The 20,057-nt window shown below is 41.6% G+C and overlaps 2 protein-coding genes across 2 annotated transcripts; one reads left to right on the top strand and one right to left on the bottom strand.

The window, feature by feature from the left end:
* Window positions 1–650: 650 nt before the first annotated feature.
* LOC308302936 (piwi-like protein 1) lies at window positions 651–13,264 on the top strand (the record flags this gene model as incomplete). The annotated part of the gene is made up of 19 exons (XM_080747255.1): window positions 651–780; window positions 2,901–3,029; window positions 3,329–3,543; window positions 3,638–3,759; window positions 5,522–5,602; window positions 6,370–6,567; window positions 7,100–7,208; window positions 7,472–7,598; window positions 7,855–7,972; window positions 8,223–8,337; window positions 8,639–8,826; window positions 9,742–9,814; window positions 10,233–10,433; window positions 10,799–10,902; window positions 11,287–11,357; window positions 11,455–11,608; window positions 11,892–12,017; window positions 12,531–12,678; window positions 13,148–13,264. 19 exons carry the CDS (start codon window positions 651–653, stop codon window positions 13,262–13,264), a joined length of 2,526 nt encoding a protein of 841 aa, XP_080603381.1.
* A 2,526-nt stretch (window positions 13,265–15,790) lies between these two features.
* Window positions 15,791–19,995, bottom strand: LOC308302937 (hydroxycarboxylic acid receptor 1-like; the record flags this gene model as incomplete). The annotated part of the gene is made up of 2 exons (XM_080747256.1): window positions 15,791–16,495; window positions 19,588–19,995. 2 exons carry the CDS (start codon window positions 19,993–19,995, stop codon window positions 15,791–15,793), a joined length of 1,113 nt encoding a protein of 370 aa, XP_080603382.1.
* Between the last annotated feature and the right edge of the window lie 62 nt (window positions 19,996–20,057).

Consider the following 20,057-nt stretch of genomic DNA (forward strand, 5'->3'; position numbering starts at 1 on the left):
GCACATACAAACCCCGCCCATTTGGCTAGCCATAAATCATAACTCTTGTAGAGGTCTTTTATTTTGAAGACGTTAGGGAAAAAAATAAAAAGAACTCTACAAGAGTTAGTAGGGCTGAAGTTGTTACGTGTTGTAATAATAATAAAAGGTTTTCAAACAAATGTAACAGTGGAGTAAAAGTAGGTCTACAATATTTCCCTCTGAGGTGTAGTGGAATCATATTGGAAATAGGTACTCAAGTAGTACAAATTACTCAAATATATGCCTACTTTACACCACTGGCAATGAATGCACATACAGTATGAAACAGAGCTGCTACTTTAAAATGCATTTTACATCTGAGTCTTTATTTATTTTTTCTTATAGGCCTACTGTACTACCGGTATCTAAATTGTATTGAGGAAAAACAATGTTGCTATTTGTTCCAAAAGCTTTATACTTTATAGCTTATATGACACAATGCGACATATAGCTATATTAAAGTTATAATAAGTAGTACATAGCTCTGTTTGCACAATGATGTACGTACCCCCTCCAACTGGCCCCTTTTCAACTGTTTTTATTTTATTTTTGACGCATGCTTTGGCAATGTATGTATACGTTTTCTCATGCCAATAAAGCTCCTTTGAATTGAATTGAATGCAGCTGCAATGATAAAGAGGCGTGCCATTCATTCACACCTTTCCTCCAAAGTGGAAAGTTTGGTCACTCTGGTGACAGTGCGGCTGTGTGCCACCAAGTGTAACTTGCACTCTACCTGCAAACTGCAAATAAAGTCTGGTAAGTACATATCCAAGCTGTATCTGTATGGATCTTAAAATTCCATGCCAAGATGACTCACTTTGAGAAGTGTGGGCAGTGGCCCAGTGGGCACCTAATTGTTAAATTTCCTTTTTTTTTTCTCTCTCTCTCTCTCTCCATAATGTGAAAAGGTGGGCGTGGGCCTAAAGAAAATGATATGCTCAAGTTTAATAATGTCTTATTATTACACATGTCTTACATAATGTCTTATTACATAATGTCTTGTTAATGTGTATATAGGCCTATATATAATATTTCATGGTAGGCATGATGTGTTTTATCCATTAATTAAGCCATTTGGTTTCACCTTGGAGTGACCTCCAAGCTGTCTCCTAGGTGCCTTTTAAATGGAACACATGGACAGATAACTTTACTTAGTTTTAGTCATAATTAAATGTAAGTATCTTCTTTTTCTTTTCAAGAATGACTATCATTTGTCACTAGTAAAGTTAAGTGCATAGACCTTGCACCTCAATTCAGGAAGTGTAATTGTTAGATTTTGCTGACAAATATAAATTCGGGTGTAGTTGGGTGCAGACCCAAAGATACATTGATTGAATATTTTATTAGTCATAAATGAAGGTGTGTGTGTGTGTGTGTGTGTGTGTGTGTGTGTGTGTGTGTGTGTGTGTGTGTGTGTGTGTGTGTGTGTGTGTGTGTGTGTGTGTGTGTGTGTGTGTGTGTGTGTGTGTGTGTGTGTGTGTGTGTGTGTGTGTGTGTGTGTGTGTGTGTGTGTGTGTGTGTGTGTGTGTGTGTGTGTGTGTGTGTGTGTGTGTGTGTGTGTGTGTGTGCAGAATTAAATCGTGAAAATGTGTGGACGTGCAAGAGCGTTGGCAAGAGGACGCTCACTACGTGGGTTGGAGCCTGCATGTCCTGGACTGGTAAGGTCATTGCAGTTTAACACACCATCTCAGTTGAGTTACCAGATTGCTTGAATTATAACCAGAGATGTCCCCAGACATTTGTCAGGTTCACCTGTTTGGGTTCCTGCAAAAGTTTGATAAGTTTACACACATAAGTCCTATTTTAGTTTTGGGCAGTGGGCTATTTGGATAATGGCAGATTCAAGCTCACAACATGTAATGTGTTGTGCGCTTGTAGATCTGCTATTTTTGAAATGCTGGCACAAAGTATTCGAATGCTGCAACTTTTTTAATATGTTCAGTTGCAACCTCATTGCTTGACACACCTTTGCAGCTGTACTGAAAGCTTGAATAATCCTTTCTGTCTGCAAAGTGTCAAATAAAAATCCACCGTAGACATGTTAACTTAAGCTATCTCTGTCAAATTCTGTGCAGGTGGTTATTTTTCTCATAGTCATAGTTTGGAATCGCTCGTTTTCGCACCACAACGTCCTGCTGCCTCCAACATGTGCAATTTAGAAACGGGTGGTACGCAGGACCGAGTGATTTCCAATGAGTGCTTCCAAATTTGAATACAACAAAAATAATCACCTGCATGGATCCTATTGACAGAAGGTAGCTCATAACATGGCAGATCTAGATTCAACATCTAGATTTGTGTTATCAGTGCATTCACAGATTTGTTTGAAAAAAATCTAGAGTTGCACTTTGTGGCTAAGCAGACCAAATTGTAAAATTGTTTGCACTTTGTTTTTTGAAGCCATGCCCCCTGCCCGTGGCTCAGGAAGCTGTAACAGCAGCTAGTCATCCAGCTGTTGGGAATGACCTGGTTGGCAGAGGAAGGCAAAGATCTTCCCCAGGAGCTGTATCTCCACAAGGTGCAAAACACTTTACCTTTCAAATATGAAGACTGATACAAGGTATTGCCAAACAGCAACAATATGCTTCTAGACTTGCTATTCATGTGGTGTTTCAGCTGCTTGTCACAGCTTTTGTGATTCTTAAATGTCATCAGGCAGATTGAGTTATATAATATATAGCCATTCAACACTTAATTTTAACCAACAAAAGGCCACTTAAAAGCCTACCGTAACAGAATTAATATTGTCAGGTTTACTGACCCCCATATCCTACCAGCAGTAGATTGTGATGATTGTATCCTAGTTGTAATGTGCAAGTCATTTGGAACTTCTATTTTTTTTTTCTTTTTTTTTTCTTTTCGGTTTATCCCTGTAGAGGACATACTGCAGATCTCAGGCGGCTTCCAGAACATGAAGATTGGTGAAAGAGGACGCCGGCGTGATTATTCCGACACAGGAATAAACACCAGACAGGCCATGGTGCATGTCAGAGAGTCAAAGTCTGGTCTGTATATTATGACAATGTTTACTATGACATGTACAAATGTATATTCTAATAAACAAGCTGGTGGCCTATTATGACATGCCAGGAATAGATTATGCAAGGCTTCATGTGGTTAAGGGTGACTCGAAGGCTTTATATTTGTTCTATTTTGTGGACATTTGAAAAGATCAGACCTTCCCATTGTTTGCTGTGTCTTCACAGTATGAGACGTCCAATACAGTCCACACTGCAAACGGACAAAATATGCCTTGATGCAAACATTTTTTTTCCCCATTTGTATCTACCACCTACTTTCCCAGGTTCTACTGGCCCCAACATTATATTGAAAGCCAACTTCTTGCGGATCATATCCCGCCCCCAGTGGGCGCTCTATCAGTACCATGTGGACTACAAGCCTCCGATGGAGTCAAGACGCCTGCGTACTGCCCTTCTCTTTCAGCATAATGAGACACTAGGCAAGGCACGCTGCTTCGATGGGGCCATCCTCTTCCTGCCTCGTAGACTTCACAACAAGGTACTTCTTTTCAAAACAAACTTGCAGTTTTTTAGATTATGGAATGGAATCCCATCGATCATGTAGCCCTGCTTATGTCTTCGCTGGTGTTTAGGAGACGATGCTGTACAGTGAAACCCGGCATGGAGAGAAGGTCCAAATAACGGTTACACTGACAAATGAGCTGCCGCCAACCTCACCAGCGTGCCTGCAGTTTTACAACATCATATTTAAAAGGTTTGTCCTACACTTCAAAGTTCAAATGCAGGGCAATGTCACAATGGGTATTTAGATTTGCCTCATGACGAAGAATAAAATGTATTACATATATGCTGGGTTTGATACAGTTTGGAGAGGTGGTTTGACTTCCACACTTCATAATATAGGCTACTGTTCTTTATGCTGCAGAGCACATAAGACAACACACTTGTTAGCATAATAAGTTAAAACAGGACATCATATTTTTAACACAAAATGGTCACTTTATGCCAAATTTGGACTTAACAACCTGTGCCTTGGACTTTTCTCTTTACTTTGAAATCATGCCTTGCTCTAGATGCACTGATAACACAGACATGTACTTGTAATCATGTCCAAAAGTGCTGAAAAATAAATCTTAACTGAACTGAGCACAAAGAACAAGATCACAGGCCTAAAGTTTAAAGGAACATGCTTGTGTCTGGAAGGTTCAATTCTCCAGTCAGTCTGGCTCACTCAATACACTTTAACTCATCTGGTGCCGATCCCGAACTAGTTCGGCTTTATTTCAATCCAATACAATCTTTTTTTTATTAATTCACTTACCCCGAGCTGCTTGTAGAGTCGTGGGTGGTCCTGGCTCGCTAGCCGCTAGCCAGCTAGCCGTTCTACTCTGTCCGACGATATATTCCATTAAAAATGGTTTAAAATACATTTTTGAGCTCCCCAATGTTCACCCGATGTTCGGCGCCGCTTCCGATGAGTACACGAGTGTGCCGATCCCGAAGTAGTTCGGCTTTATTTAATTAAATGAATAAAATGATAAGAGGCCTTCTGAAGCCTGGCCTGATTTTTCTAGCTACTAGCCGAAAGCTAACAACCTCCCGGCCGGCCGTAATTTGCGAACGCAATGAAATGAAAGACCGCATCTTTAAAGGCTTATATCTCTTTTTTGTGTTTTAGGAAAGCGGCGCAAGGTTTATTTACGGCGAAATCGCCCAAAAATGATCTTTTAGATGACAAAATGGGAATAGCCATTCTGTTAGCATCTTCATCCGGGACATTTCCATGCCGTGCATGAACGTGAGCACGTCAGGTCCTGGAAGGTGAAGTCCTGGAAGCTAAAGCGCTCGCCTATGAGAGATGCGCTGGCATTCTTTGGCCCCTAGAGGGCGCTGGCACTCAAAGAGTTAAGTGCCCTTGAGCAAGACACTTAACCCCTAACTGTTCATTGTATATTATTGTGGGCTCAGTACAGTACAGTAAGGTACAGTAGTGTACAGTAAAGTACAGTAAAGTGCAGTAAAGTGCAGTAGAGTACAGTACAGTAAGGTACAGTACAGTAAGGTACAGTAGAGTACAGCGAAGTACAGTAAGGTACAGTACTGTACAGCACAGTAAGGTACAGTACAGTAAGGTAAAGTACAGTAAGGTAGGGTACAGTACAGTACAGTAAGGTACAGTAAGGTACAGTACAGTACATACACACAGGGTATAGCTGCTCAGATTCACCGCTCCACTTCGAACAGGCCGGCCCGTCAGTAAAATGAAAGAGAGCATTGCCTGGGACCTTGACACCTTTTACTATTATTTTTTTGGGTGGAAGCGAGCCCACACTGTTTCGAAGGAACAGTATTTCTAGTGTAAAATGTGAGTATCAATGTGAAGCAGGGTGTTTGGTGAAACATCTGTGAACCGAATGTCGACAAAACTGTGCTTTACTATTATAACCTTCAAACATTCAAATTATTACTTCAGTCTCCTTTTCCAAATTGAACTTGATGATTCTTCAATTTGTTAGGATCCTGAGAATGCTGAACATGCAGCAGATTGGACGGCACTATTACAATCCCAATGATCCACTCAGCATCCCACAACACAGGTATGTATGGCATGCATCTCGCTCACCTGACAGGTTCCAAGACTGTTGAGCTGCCTGGGAGTGAGGCCTCGTCCGTTGCCAAGCCAGCACAAATTGAAACTCCATTAACGTTCAAGTAAAAAAATTGAAATATCTAACGCAGCTATTTGGCATAACATTGTCCACTCATTTTGTATCCATCCATAGCAAAATTTTAAATTTGACAAAATAATGTCTACCACAAGCCAGCATGGCATGACCCCTGCTGCTCACTAGTACCTGTAGAATAGATCCTCCCCAAAAGAAAAGATTGCCTTGTTGATTAGCATCACATTTTGTGCAACTGCTTTCACAAATGGCAAACAAAGTAACTTACTATAAGATAAGATGAGGAGGTGCAATGCTGTTAATGGTAGACCTATGCTAAAAATAAATCTATCGATGGATGCTTCTGTAACAATACGGTAGGAAATGCTGTGATGCAGTTTTGAAAAATAAACATCACATATAGTGACATGTCTGAGACTCTGACATGAGCTTGTTGCCACATTGTAACAAAATACTAAAGGCCAGAGAAAAGGCCATTTTGAGTTTAAACATAATTGGGATTTATTAAGAAGAACCCTGGGATTAGAAACCTAATATTGCATTTTACTTTAGAGATCTCTATGGACTTGAAATTAAAGTGTAGTAGGACATGGTCATTTTTCAAAATCAACCTGCATCACAATACATGTCCTGAAGTTGTAGGCAATACCCAAGTTAATAGACTGTCTTTCTCTCCAAAGATTGACGATCTGGCCAGGCTACCAATCCACCATCCTGCAGTACGAGTCTGGCATTATGATGTGTGCTGATGTGAGTCATAAGGTGCTGAGGAGCGAGACGGTGCTCGACTTCATGACCAACCTGAGGCAGCAGTGTCCAGTGCAGTACTTCCGAGAGGCCTGCACGAAGGAGTTGATCGGCCTCATCGTCCTAACGAAGTAATACTGTAAAGAAGATTGAATTTATAATTTAGGCATTTAGCAGACGCTCTTTATCCAGATTGATTTACAGTACAAGAAGCAAGGACGGCACGGGGCATATATCGAATGTATAGAAAGGGTCATATTATGTTGTTGGTAAACCAAGAACCCATCATCAGTTTAACAGTTGAATAATCACAAATCTTTAATCTGTACATACTATACACACTATAGGATGCCAGGGCTACAAATGAACCTGGCATCTGTTTACATAACATGCAATCTAATTACATTTTAGCCTTTGCATAAGCCTGCAAGGTCAGAAGTGCTATGACTTGAGGTGCAGAAAGATTTGACATTACAGTGGAGTAGGGCTGGGCGATTCCAATTAATGAACCATTATTCAAAAGATGTGTATTTTCAGTTAATTGCACAGCCCTACAGGGGAGTGCGAGAGAGACGTTTGGGAGATTAAATCTGAAGCTTGCATTGTAAGGTGTGTATTTTGCCAGAACCCCCCCAAACTTTTCCTTTTTGATGCTTTCCTCAGATATAACAACAAAACGTATAAGATCGATGACATTGCCTGGGATCACTGTCCAACCAACACGTTCACCAGGGCAGATACTGACGTCTCCTTCAAGGACTACTACAAGACTGTAGGTTTTCCTGCTGGGAACGCATGTATTGCTTTAGTTGTACAGGGAAGTGGAAATACTTGATATTAAAATGGACAGAAAGCTATTAAAAGGAAAAGAATATATCTGCACGTTGGTGAAATAAACCTTGAATGTCTTCGATCAAAAGATCTTAATGGGGAATGATGTAATTTCATCAAATCTTTTGAAAGAAAGTTTCACCTATAATGAAATGCCCCAAACTATAGGTCTACAGTTTACTAATCATTTATATATTTCTTTAGCAATATGGCCTGGACATCCTCTGTGCTGACCAGGCACTGCTGGTCAGTAATCTGAAGAAGAGGGGTCCTGCTGGGGCGCCTCCCCCTGGGCCAGCCATGCTGGTCCCAGAACTCTGCTACCTCACAGGTACGGGCTCCTTCATTGCTTTTAGGAAACGACTTTTTCTTTACTTTACACTCCGTTACACTCCAGGAAATGGGTATAGAGAGATGGGGAGTAACACGCAGCAAAGGTCGTCGGGTTCGGAAGTCGAACCCGCGACACATTTGTCAGGCATCAGAGCCTATGTGAACCGCCCAGGCCCCCATTTTCTAGTATCCTGTAGAGATGGAAGTACTCAAAAATATATATACATAAAAAAAATGCTATTACATACCCACAGGTCTGACTGACAAAATGCGTGCGGACTTCAGCATAATGAAGGACTTGTCCAGTAAGACCCGACTGAACCCTGAGCAGAGAGAGTGTCGCCTCAACCAGTTTGTCAACCAAATTAATGAGTATGTACCTGCACAAAGGAAATCAACAACTTATCCTGTGTTTCTTAAACTATGGCAGTAGGCAGATGTGTACAAAGCTTGTTGGTGTGCAATCCTGGAACAAGCGTGCATGTAGGACAAAGATGGTGCCGTTATGTGGGAAATTAAATTCCAAATGAATTACAAATTTACTCTTCATAGAACATAGAACCAAAGATTTGACAGAACTGTGGGCTGAGTTTTGATCTTGCAAACAAATCCTGCTTTTTAGGAACCCTGAGGTCCAGGCAGAGCTAAGCACCTGGGGTCTCTGCTTCGATAAGGAGCTCCTGAGCTTGAAGGGCAGAGTTCTTCAATCCGAGAGGATTTTCCAGGGTTCCCGGTCGGTAAGGAAGGAACTAAAATTGCTCCCAGTTTTGGTCAGTTAATGTGTGTGCAAGTCTGAAAGAATACAGATAATAATTTGGGGGGAAAAGGTACTTTTGGGAAAATAATAGTTTCCCCAGCTGGAAATTATATTTATTAATCTGGAGCCATAAGTGTTGAGCGACAGTAATCAATCAAGAGGTCCTCTTGTATAGAACCTGGAACTCAAACGAGGTCCTCTTTTGTAGTACCTGTTAGAACTCTGTGCAGAATGGTGTTGATGCAGTTGGGTCAAACTTGCTTCCTTTTTCTTTATTTTAGTATGATTACAACCCCATGGCAGCTGACTGGTCCAGGGAGATGAAAGGCATGCCCATCATCAAAGCGCCTCCACTGCAGAAGTGGATAGTGTTCTACACGAGTCGCAACATCCAGGAAGCCCAGTCCCTTGTACAGACCATCAACATGGTCTCTGGTCCTTTAGGCATCAAGGTCGACAGGCCCACCGTGTGAGTTACTGATGTTGAAGTTTATTACTTAACACTGGTGGTATCTGTCCTGAAAACTGGCATTCCAATCGATTCCAAACGATACATTCCTCTAAATAAATGCATAATTCATATCAACCAATAAGTAATGTATCACATGTTAAAACAACATGGTTTAAAAGACTTACTGTGTTTTGGGTTATTTTTAATACAGATACTGTAGATTGGGCTCACTAGGCTAAATGGATCCTGCAATAAACATGGGAAAAGTAAAAACTATTTGGGACACATTTTTATTTGTCAAATGTGTACTTATAGTAGATACTACATATTAGGATGGGCTCCAATATAGTGACTATCATTTTGGAGAAATGCTAATCCCAGAGTGCAAAAAAAAGCCCTTTAATGGACGAACACATTTAACAGAGGAATATCTAAGTATTAATCATTTTTTATAAAATGAATTCAGTACTTATTTGCAGAATCAAAGGTGTAAAATAAATGCATTTATATTCTATTACTTGTACTAAATCTGTATATAACTCTGAAGTGTAAAAAAAATTAACTTGTGAGGGCTTCATCTCAATCATCATCATTATCTTATTCGTAGTGGCTTTACCAGCTTGATTCGCCCGAGTAACATTCACTTAAATGGCAATGTACAGTATTACTGACACCTTGTGGTGTGAAGACTTCAATGCAGTCATAAAAGATTTAAGCCATGAGGATAATGGGTTGAAGCAAATGCTGAGAGCTTTGATCTCCACAAACTTAGATCCCTTAGTGTCTTTAAGCAGACATTTGAATGCTTCTAAAATGCTTTTGGAATAAACACATTAAATACACACTTGGCACATGGGCAAGCATAGTAAAACCTACGTAAAAACAGTAAAAGCTATTTATTTGTTTAAACCGTAATGTTTCCTTTTTATAAAGGGTGGCTTATGAGGACCGGCAGGAGTGTCTCCTCAGAGCCCTGCAGAACAATGTTATGCAGGACACCCAGATGGTAAGTGACCAAAAGAAAAAATGGACTGGAATTATTTTGCCCCCACTGCAGAAATGTATGATGCACTGCAGATGTGCATCAAAAGAAAACTAGTAATTTACTGTGATGTCTGACATTGGACGAGTATTATAATTAAAAAAGAGTATAGCCGAAAACTTGTTGCTGCCGATGCATATATTTATTAGGACACAAGAAAAAATGGGACGAGTATTACCATGTATATTACCAGAGGACCTCTGAGTTTCCTGAAAGTTAGTACGTGATTCATTCTGAAAGTTGCATTCCAGTAGACGATGGCAGATTATGACTGATCAAAATCACTCAAGTTATAGGTCCCCGCCAGCTGATACTGTTTGCATCGTAAAGGAATGATGCACACCCAATACTCATGGAACTGTTATTTGGTCTATTCTCATAGGTGGTTGTGGTTCTCCCCAGCATTAAGAAGGACAAATACGACAGTGTGAAGAAGTACCTCTGTGTGGACTGCCCTACCCCCAGTCAGTGTGTGTTGTCCCGCACCCTTGGCCGGCAACAAGCCCTTGTGACCATTGCCACTAAGATTGTGCTGCAGATGGCCTGCAAGATGGGAGGGGAGCTGTGGACGGTCGACATCCCGGTTAGTCCCCCATCACACAATCCAAAGTACCACAGTTCTGCATGTTTTGGTGGTCAAGCCTTGAAATGGTAAAAGTACTTCATGACCAGAAAATGAGAAGCCAAGTTTGATATTCTTTCTACAATGACATTCTGCATAACAAAATATGGCAAAATTAAATGGTTGCATTCCTTGATTTTCAAATGCATATTTGTAGGTTTCTTGAATAATTTAACTCAAAGCTTTTCTACACCTGTACATCTTGGGATTGTTAAAGTTCACAAGTTACATTCTTAAAATTGACTTGACACGACTTGACAACTCCTCCCTGTTTTTGCATTCTTAAAATGTTGACATGACTTGACAATTCCTCCCCGTTTTTGCAGCTCAAACAGCTGATGGTTTTGGGAATCGACTGCTACCATGACACCACTGCTGGAAAGAGGTCCATCGGTGCTCTGGTGGCCAGTCTGAACCAGGGCATGACCAGGTTAGTAAGCCATGTATGTGTAGTCTGAACACCTGTTTCAACTGGTAGTTGAGTTTGCCCCTCAGTCTTCTTCCCCTGGACTCACAGAGGCGGTGACCTTGTCAGTATGTGTTGACAAATCACTGTCACAGAAGCCAACTTGCGGGTGGAGCTAATGTAGTTTGAGAAAACTGAAGTGAAGCGATAACAATTTAGGGCTGTGCAGTTGTTCAATATTGACATCTAGTTCAGTTTTTTATAATGTGAGCCCATCATTTTACTAGTTGCGGTCAAAGTATGTTAAATGTTGGCTCCCATGTATGCATGTTCTGTTTACCTACAGTATGAATAAACAACCTGTTGGTGTTCTTGTCCTAAAATGTTCAATTGTCTGTGCTTTAATAGGTGGTATTCCAAGTGTGTTCTGCAGGACCGAGGACAGGAACTCATGGATGGATTGAAAATGGCCTTTGTTGGTAAGTTCAGTTAATTTAAGTGTTCACATTGAAGTCTCACTTCATGTGCATCCATTCAATTCAGACTAGCATCTCTTAAATGGAATGTGTTTTTCAGGTGCACTAAAAGACTACTACAAGTTCAATAACCAGCTGCCTGCCCGCATCGTAGTGTACAGAGATGGAGTGGGAGATGGCATGCTGTCCACTGTGGTTGATTTTGAGGTTCCCCAGATGATTGAATCGATCAAGTCCATGGGGATCGACTACATGTAAGAACCTAACATACATTTTTCAGATCAAGTGTTTTCTAGAAGATTATTGTTTGTTTTGCCTCTATTCCAGTGGTTCCCAAAGTGGTGCCGTGGCACCCTAGGGCATTGGTTCTCTAAGTGGGACCCATTGCACCCTAGGGTGCCAGGACGCAAGTCCAGGGGTGCCGCAGAATACTTTAATCAGAACCCAGCAGCCCTCATAGCATAGAGTGGAGTACATAAGCCTATCGCTTTTACACTATACGTTACTGGTTTCCATCTACCATGTCATCTGTTCTAGGCCCAAGTTCACTGTGGTCGTGGTAAAGAAGCGTATATGCTCGAGGTTCTTTACCTACATGAATGGCAAGTTGACCAACCCTCCCCCTGGAACTGTTGTTGATACCGATGTAACCAGGCCCGAGTGGTAAGTCTTTAATGTTAAGACATCAACATAATACCATTGTCTAGTTGTATCTCCTCCATCTCAAAACCTTAAACCAGTGGTTCTCAAAATTGGGGTCAGGACCCCAAGTGGGGTCCCCAGATTAGCTTAATGTAATTTATTTTCTCACTGGTGGTAAACAAACCAACACACAGTATAAGTGAATACAGGGTATCTGCACATTCATAAAGTGACAATTTAAGGACTTTGAAGACCGTTTTAATACCAAACTGGCCAAACTGTCAAATATTAAGTAAGCCAGAGGCGAACATTGTGAAAATAGCCGATCTGCATGCTCACAACGCCTTGCGTTGCGAGGCGTTGTGAGCATGTAGATCTGCTATTTTCAAAATATTTATCTGTGGAACCGAGTCACATTAAATGTAATGCCTACAATTTCAGGTGCTTGTCAGGGTGGGGGTCCCCAATTCAAATGTTTATTTTGGGGGTCACAGCCCCAAAACCCCTGCCTTAAACAATACTTTTTTACTCCAGGTACGACTTCTACATTGTGAGCCAGTCCGTTCGCCTGGGAAGTGTCTCCCCTACCCACTACAACGTGGTGTACGACACCAGCGGACTGAAGCCTGACCACGTGCAGCGACTGACCTACAAACTCTGCCACATGTACTACAACTGGCAGGTAAGTGCCAGTAAAATGCTCAAAGTTCTATATATTTTTTTTTAAATTGGACCACAATGTTTACAGACATCTTTGGCTGTGGGGTGCTGAGGAAGCTTTTTGTGGGGTAAGGGGTGCTGCACACATTTCAGCACCCTTTTTAGCATCCCATGTATAGTATTGCCACTACTTGCACTAAGTCGGGCCAGGCATTTGGTGCCTCTAAAGCCGGGCCTGACTATAATGGTCGGCACATACTTTTTCTAACATTTCCCAATATCTATACCCTGGTAATTACAGTAGTAGTTCACGCATATAGGTAATGGAGTATGGAAATTAATTAATTTCTGGAAAAGTATTCTTCATTCCTGACAGATGACAAGAAATTATGGTCTGTGGGGAAAATATCTCACTTGGACAATGAAAAGAAAATTGGGATAATGTTACTAACATGTAATTTTTCCCTACTTTGTGCTTTCTTTTTTTTCAGGGGATCATCAGAGTTCCGGCTCCCTGCCAATATGCTCACAAGCTGGCTTTCCTGGTGGGTCAGAGCATCCACAGGCAGCCTAGCTTCCACCTGGATGACTACCTCTTCTACCTGTAGCCCTGCACTCGCACTAAACACTGACTTTGTGGTAGGGCTGGCCAATATGAATTTATTTGAAGGGGGGAGAGGCTCAATTTGCAACTTTGTGGGGTTTGTAAAGGAAAAGTAATATTAGTAATATTTCCATTTCATGTTTGAACACAATGAAGCCCTGGATGGGTGAATTTGTTTGTTCAGTAAAGCATGGGAGATTGTTATATACTTTGTGCGGACATTATGTTTCTATATTTTGAGTTTTGTGTTCCAGCACCCTATTTTATTTTATTTATTTCCCCAAGAACTGAGAATCCTACCTCTTTTTCATTTTTGTATATAATTTGAAATGGTTGACATTATTTGGAAACTACCATGCAGTGGGGGAAAATATTAACTTAAACATTTTTGTTGTACTATTTATGTTATTATTTTAGGTGAGAAATGGCCCCCACAATTGCTTAGTATTGATGCCTCTGTTAACACATTTGAGAGCTTCCATGCAGTATAGTGGTGTCTGTTCTTTATATTAAGCCTGGTACATAGATGCATACATACTCGGCGGCAATTATGTAAAAGCTGGTGACACTGACAATGCCTCGGCCAGTCGGCACAAACGGGTGAACATGCTGAGAAAACGCACAGAATTACATTTGACACCCAATAGTCGGTGCTATATCAGAGGCTCTCAAACATTTTCATGTCGACCCATTGACCCCACTTTGAGAGCCACTGTGCAACTTTATAAAAGCAATGCAGAAAATGACACAACCCCAATAAGACAAACGAATTCTGTTCCCTGTTTCACAACATGCTAGTGTCGCACATTATGATTTCAAGGTGACTCATTCCAGAACGCAACAACGCTTGAAACCGATATTGTGTAGTTTGAGCCGTTACTTGCATCGAGCATGTTTCAGGCATTGGTCCCTGTTGTCAAAGCAGGTTACATGGGTATACAAACATACTGTACAGTAGGCCTATGAATTGTGTTCTACTCATATACTGTATAGTAGGCCTTTATTTTATTCTACTCTATTGCATATACTGTACAGTAGGCCTATGTATTTTATTCTACTCTATTGCATAACTGTACTGTAGGCCTATGTTTTATTCTACCCTATTGCATATACAGTAGGCCTATTTATTTTATTCTACTCTATTGCAAAACATGACTGTACAGTAGGCCCATGTATTTTATTCTACTTTACTGCATGAATAAACAATCATTTTGTGTTGGCAAAACGTTAAGTGGATTCATTGACTTTAACATTTCTTGTCATTTTAACAACTGTGTGCTTTTGACAGACAGTATTGCAACCTATTTTATATTATGCCTTTGGAAGCAGGAGGTCGTTGAATTCTCATGATTTACAAGCTCTTTGGATTGTTAAATGTTATCATGTAGTATGATGTAAGATTCAAAACATTGAGAACAGTGAGCCATCCGATCCCATTTCAAACTCAAGCAGTAATGCAATTTAGAGCAATATAATGATAGATACAACTATAACCTCACATAAAACTACTGACAGTCTCACACTTGGCCTAAGTCAGTAACTTACTCTTGTGCTCATCAAATGCAGAAAACCATTATCTGACAATCATTCAAGGAGAGCTTTTAGTTCTTATGCCTGTCCACTACCCAGCACATTTCAATAAATACATGTGGGGCTGTGCAATCTGTTTTACTGGTGACACAAATGCAATGGATACAAGCAAGCAATTCACAATCACTTTGCCGATTACATTGATAATTCAATGACAGAAAATCTGATAGAGCTATAACATTGTAACAAACGCCATGTGTGTCCTAGTGAAGACTACATCCCATACTACTTGCTGATATGTTCACTCGTGGGCTTCAAATATCCATCCAGCCTGTAGGCCTGTACCGTGCTTTACACCGTAAGCACTGAGCACCTATTTCTAACTGCAGGCACTGTGTTACACTGTTCAAAATGAGTTATATATTCTTTTTGTCCTCTTTTGCTCATTGTATTCCCTTACATGAGCACCGGTGGTTTGAGGGATACAGTAGCGCCCCCGCTATCTTCTTTTTCTGAGTTATATTTTTGGACAAGCTTAGCTTAAAGGTAGGGTAAGTGATTGCATTTAATTCAAATAACAATGGGTCTGTATGTTCTGATGGTACTAGTTACTTTAGCGTTTGGTCCATATAAGGATTTCCACCCTATCCCCTGTGAGAAAAAAGACGTTTCAGAACAGACCTATTTTGTTATTTGAATTAGGCCTAAATGAAATCACTTACCTTACCCTAACTGAAAGCCTGTAAATAGTATTTCAGTGCTTCTCTAAGTGGGGTCTGGGGACCCTCAGGGGTCATAGAAGGGGTTCCAGGGCGTCCAATTATTGATAGGATAGGAACCAAATGGACCCTTACAGGTCTGTAACTCTGAGTGTATAAATGGAACACACTCAGAGTTATTGGGGTCCGAGGCCTAATGCAAACCAAACTGGGAGTCCCTTCATGTCTGAGAAGCCACTGCAGTATTTCAAACATAAGCATGGGTGACACAGTATAAAACTTCACTTCCCCTGGCTGTCCTCTTTCATGGGTGCCAGTTCAGTCGGTGCGTTGCTCTGACTCCCAGACACGGTTCCCCCCGTCTGCCCTCCCGATTTGCTCTCCCCTTCTGCGCTCGTGCACCAGCAGCGCAGCGCCCTGGGTAGCGAGTCGACCAGCGCCTTACGGAACATGGTGCTGGAGAAGCAGTAGATGATAGGATCCAGGGCCGAGTTGAGGAAGGTCAGCCCGAAAGAGGCGATGGTGAGCTGGGTGAAGGTGTAGAACGACACACAGTCCCACGGCCGGTGGGCGCTGATGACCCACAGCCCCACCGTGGTCACCGTCCCCGGCAGGAAGCAGACGACGAACACGGCCACGATGACGGCGCAGATGTGCATGGCCCGGCGCACGTTCTGCGCCTTGATCATGGTCCTCTGGCGCAGGATGCAGGAGATGCGGGCGGAGCAGAACAGCAGCAGCGCCAGCGGGATGAAGAACTCGAACACAGACAGGATGCGGTGCATCCCCACCAGGAACAGGATGGCGGGGGAGGCTTCTTTGTATGATGTGAAGAAGAAGCATTGAGTCCCGGAGCCTCTGACCTTGATGTGGCTGTAGGCCAGCATGGGGACCCGAGGGCCGATCACAAGGAGCCACACGACGACGGTGACCCACGCAGCCTGCCTCATGGTCATACGGTTGAAGCGGTGATGAGGGTGAACCACCTGGAGGTACAGGAACATGTAGAAAATCGTCATTTTATGTTTAGAATCTTGGATTCGGACGGATTATAGAGCTGGTCAGCTAACCCATGCCCAGGGGCCCTATTGAGCCATTATTTACTAAAATGTATACTGTAGGTTACTGCAGTATACATAACCCTTGGCCTGCTATACAAGGCTTATGCTATACAAGCCCATCCTATATGGCCAGTAACCTCGGCACTCCTATAAAGCCATTTTAGACTGTAAATCTTGTAAACAGTTATCCACATGCTTTCTTGACCCACAAATGCCCTACAACTGTACTACTAAGTTTGCATTAATTTGACCCCGGGGGCCTCTACAGGTCTTAATCTGTCCCTGTTTAGACTCTATACACAGTGGCTAGCAGTACACAACCTCTTTCACTATATCATTTTTAATTGAGCAGAACTGAGGATGGTCATTCACTGACTGGATCCAGGTACTTGCATTGTCCCACACTTGGAATGTGCCTCATATTTCAGTAATGTATGTAATCATGCTGCACAGCTTTTCCTAGAGAACTAGGTGTGTTGAAACCTAGTGATTGGTTAGGGAAAATTCCATCCCTCCCCCTTGAATTACTTAATGGAAGCAATGTCAGATTGATCGTTCAATCATCAGCATGCAGGAGAATGTGTCACAGCTCCATTTGGAGAAAGGCTGTATGGAGTCAAAGCAAGAGTAATACAAGGAACTAAGAGTTTCAATGGTGTTATTCAGTTTCTGAATCACTGCAGTAATGTGGTGGGCAAAGGTTTGATGTGATAATCTAATGGCTAATGTGTAGGTTCTACTGTACATGTTTTTTCCCCCCTGTATTTTACCTGTACCTAACATTTTCAGTAGACTTACGTTGCTAGGTAACAGTTTGGGCCCAAGTTGATTTCCTGTCAGCCACTCATAGCCACAAGCAACAGGAAATAAACTAAACCATTTTAGAATGTTAACGTTGTCACACCGAACTTTAATTCTACCTATGTGCGCCGGATTCTGCCAATGCGAATGCCAACAAATCGCTCCATTCCCATTGAAAGCATTATGCAGAATTGAAGTTTGGTGTGATTGCACCCTCAAGTGTGAAATAGCTGCTGTGCCTGTTACAGTATGTGTTGTGTACAGTTCAAGCATTCGCATGATCAGATATATTTGCATGCCAGGCCAGCATCCTATATACCTTATCAGAGCCATGCATAGCCATGAGAGACCAATTTACATTTGAAGCCATTTCACCATTTCACTGACACAGGCTCATACGGTGATACACTACTAGGCTGTTTGTTTTACAGCACTTTGGACAGACAACACTCTCAGCAACAGAAAACAATAATTAACCTGTCCAAGTGTCCATCATGCCCCATCATAAATCTGCATTATGACTAACTTCCGTTCGTAACAATAAGACAATTTTATTTACTTTATTAATCAAATGGGCAATAAATGTGTAATCTCATCATGACAGCTGCAAACTATTATGTCTTGAACATCATCCTTGCAGTGATGGTTTCATAAACAAATTTTATCTGGTCTATATTTCATTTCAAGCACTGTTCAGTTCTTCTGTGCAGTACAATGACAGTATGAACACTTAATTTGAATAATAGAACATAACCACTTTAATCCTGGTGTCCCAATTTTGGGTAGGCCTATGTTTCTTTTCGCCCCCCTAGTGGCGAAAAAAAGAACCTCTGGGAACTCAGATTGGGCCTATGTCATTACAGTACTGTATATTGTAGGACAAAATAATTAAGCTTTTGAAAATAACTTACACTTTGTGATTCAACGCATTGTGAGATTGTAAATCGTCAATCTTTTAACTTAACATTTAAATGGTAAAATGAACAAAATGTATCCAACTGTCTCTGACACTTGTGACAGATGCAACATTTCCAAGGGCACGCTGGGACACACGTTCTGGTCGTGCCCAAGGATTGTTCCATTCTGGAAAAGTATTTTTGCATGGTACAGCAATGTATATCGCACTCACATCGAACCTGACGCACTGACTGTCCTGTTTGGTTGCTCCGATGCCTCTCTCGCTCTTCCGTATGCGGTACAGCAGACTCTTATGCTTGGTACACTTATTGCGAAACGAATCATTCTAACCGAGTGGAAGACCGCTGTCATTCCAAGTTTCTCTAAATGGCTTAATGAGTTTGTATCATTGATACATTTGGAGAGGCTGCGATGCCACAGACAGGACAGTCTTGTAACATTTGAATATATCTGGGGTCCTATTACGGGTCATCTTGACTCTTTATGATTATGACTGCCCATGACATCTAGTAGCCATACTGTAGGTTGTACATCTCCTATACCCAAGTTGCCATACCGTATGTTATGTTGTACAGCTCTGTGGGCTATGATATATAATATTATAGTTTACAATATATATATATATATGGTTGTATATACATTAATATAATGTTATGGTGTACATCTCTGTGTGGCTATGATATATATTATGTGTTACAATCTCTGTGGGCTATAATACATATTGTTATGGTTTACAATGTATATATTATATATGTATACATGGTTATATATACATTAGTATAATTCATATAATTATTGTATTACATATGGTTATATATTATTGTTCACTATTTCAAGTAGGACTATAGATGCCTAACTGTTCCAAGTGTTTTAAATAATACCATTGTATTTATTTTTGTATGATAGGTTACCACTCTCGTTTCTACTATGCTCTCCAGTCTGGTGTATGTTGTCTTGTTCGTCTTGTATTGTCTTTTATAAAAGCAAATAAAAATTAATAAAAAAAAAAAAAAAAACATTTAAATGGTTAAAAATCCTATTCACTGGAGTCTCCCAGGGCTCTATACTAGGTCTGCCAGTATTTCTCCGTCCCTGACACCAAATCTCCAAATAGCCGATCTACAAGCTCACACTGCGTTGCAATACAACACGTTAAGAACTTGTAGGTACTATTTTCTTCTTTCACCAAACTTTTGTCCCAGAATAGGGATGCTAGGATTCACCCGTGGTTATAATTCTACAATCCAAACTCCTCTACCCTAGGGGTCCTGGACTTGAGAACAAGTGCTCGAACCCACCTTGAAGTATCGGTACACCGCCACCACGGTCATGAGTCCGATGCTGGCCGAGCGGTTGGTGAACATCAGGAACAGGTTCAAGCGACACAGCACGTCCCCGAACACCCAGTGGCCCCTGAGCAAGGCATCGATCCTCAGTGGCAGGCTGACCAGGACCAGGAAGTCGGCGATGACCAGCTGGAAGAGGAACAGGTTGTTGGGGTTCCACGCCTTCAGCCTCCAGCAGAAGATCCAGAAGGCCACAACGTTTCCCAGGAGCCCGAGTATGACGTCGATGCTGAGGATGGGAGGCAGGAGCAGGCCCTCGAGTTGGATGCCGACCGGCGGGCAGCCGCCATGGCCCCCAGAAGTATTGTGGGCCGGTGTGCTGGTGGTGTTGCTAAAGATATCACTGTGATCTGGAGTCATTCTGACCAAGCAGTGAAGAGGGACTGATTTCTTGTTGTGACGTCTCTTAGAAAAACATATTA

Source organism: Nannobrachium achirus (assembly GCF_963921795.1).
Source record: "Nannobrachium achirus genome assembly, chromosome: 18".
Taxonomy (NCBI): domain Eukaryota; kingdom Metazoa; phylum Chordata; class Actinopteri; order Myctophiformes; family Myctophidae; genus Nannobrachium; species Nannobrachium achirus.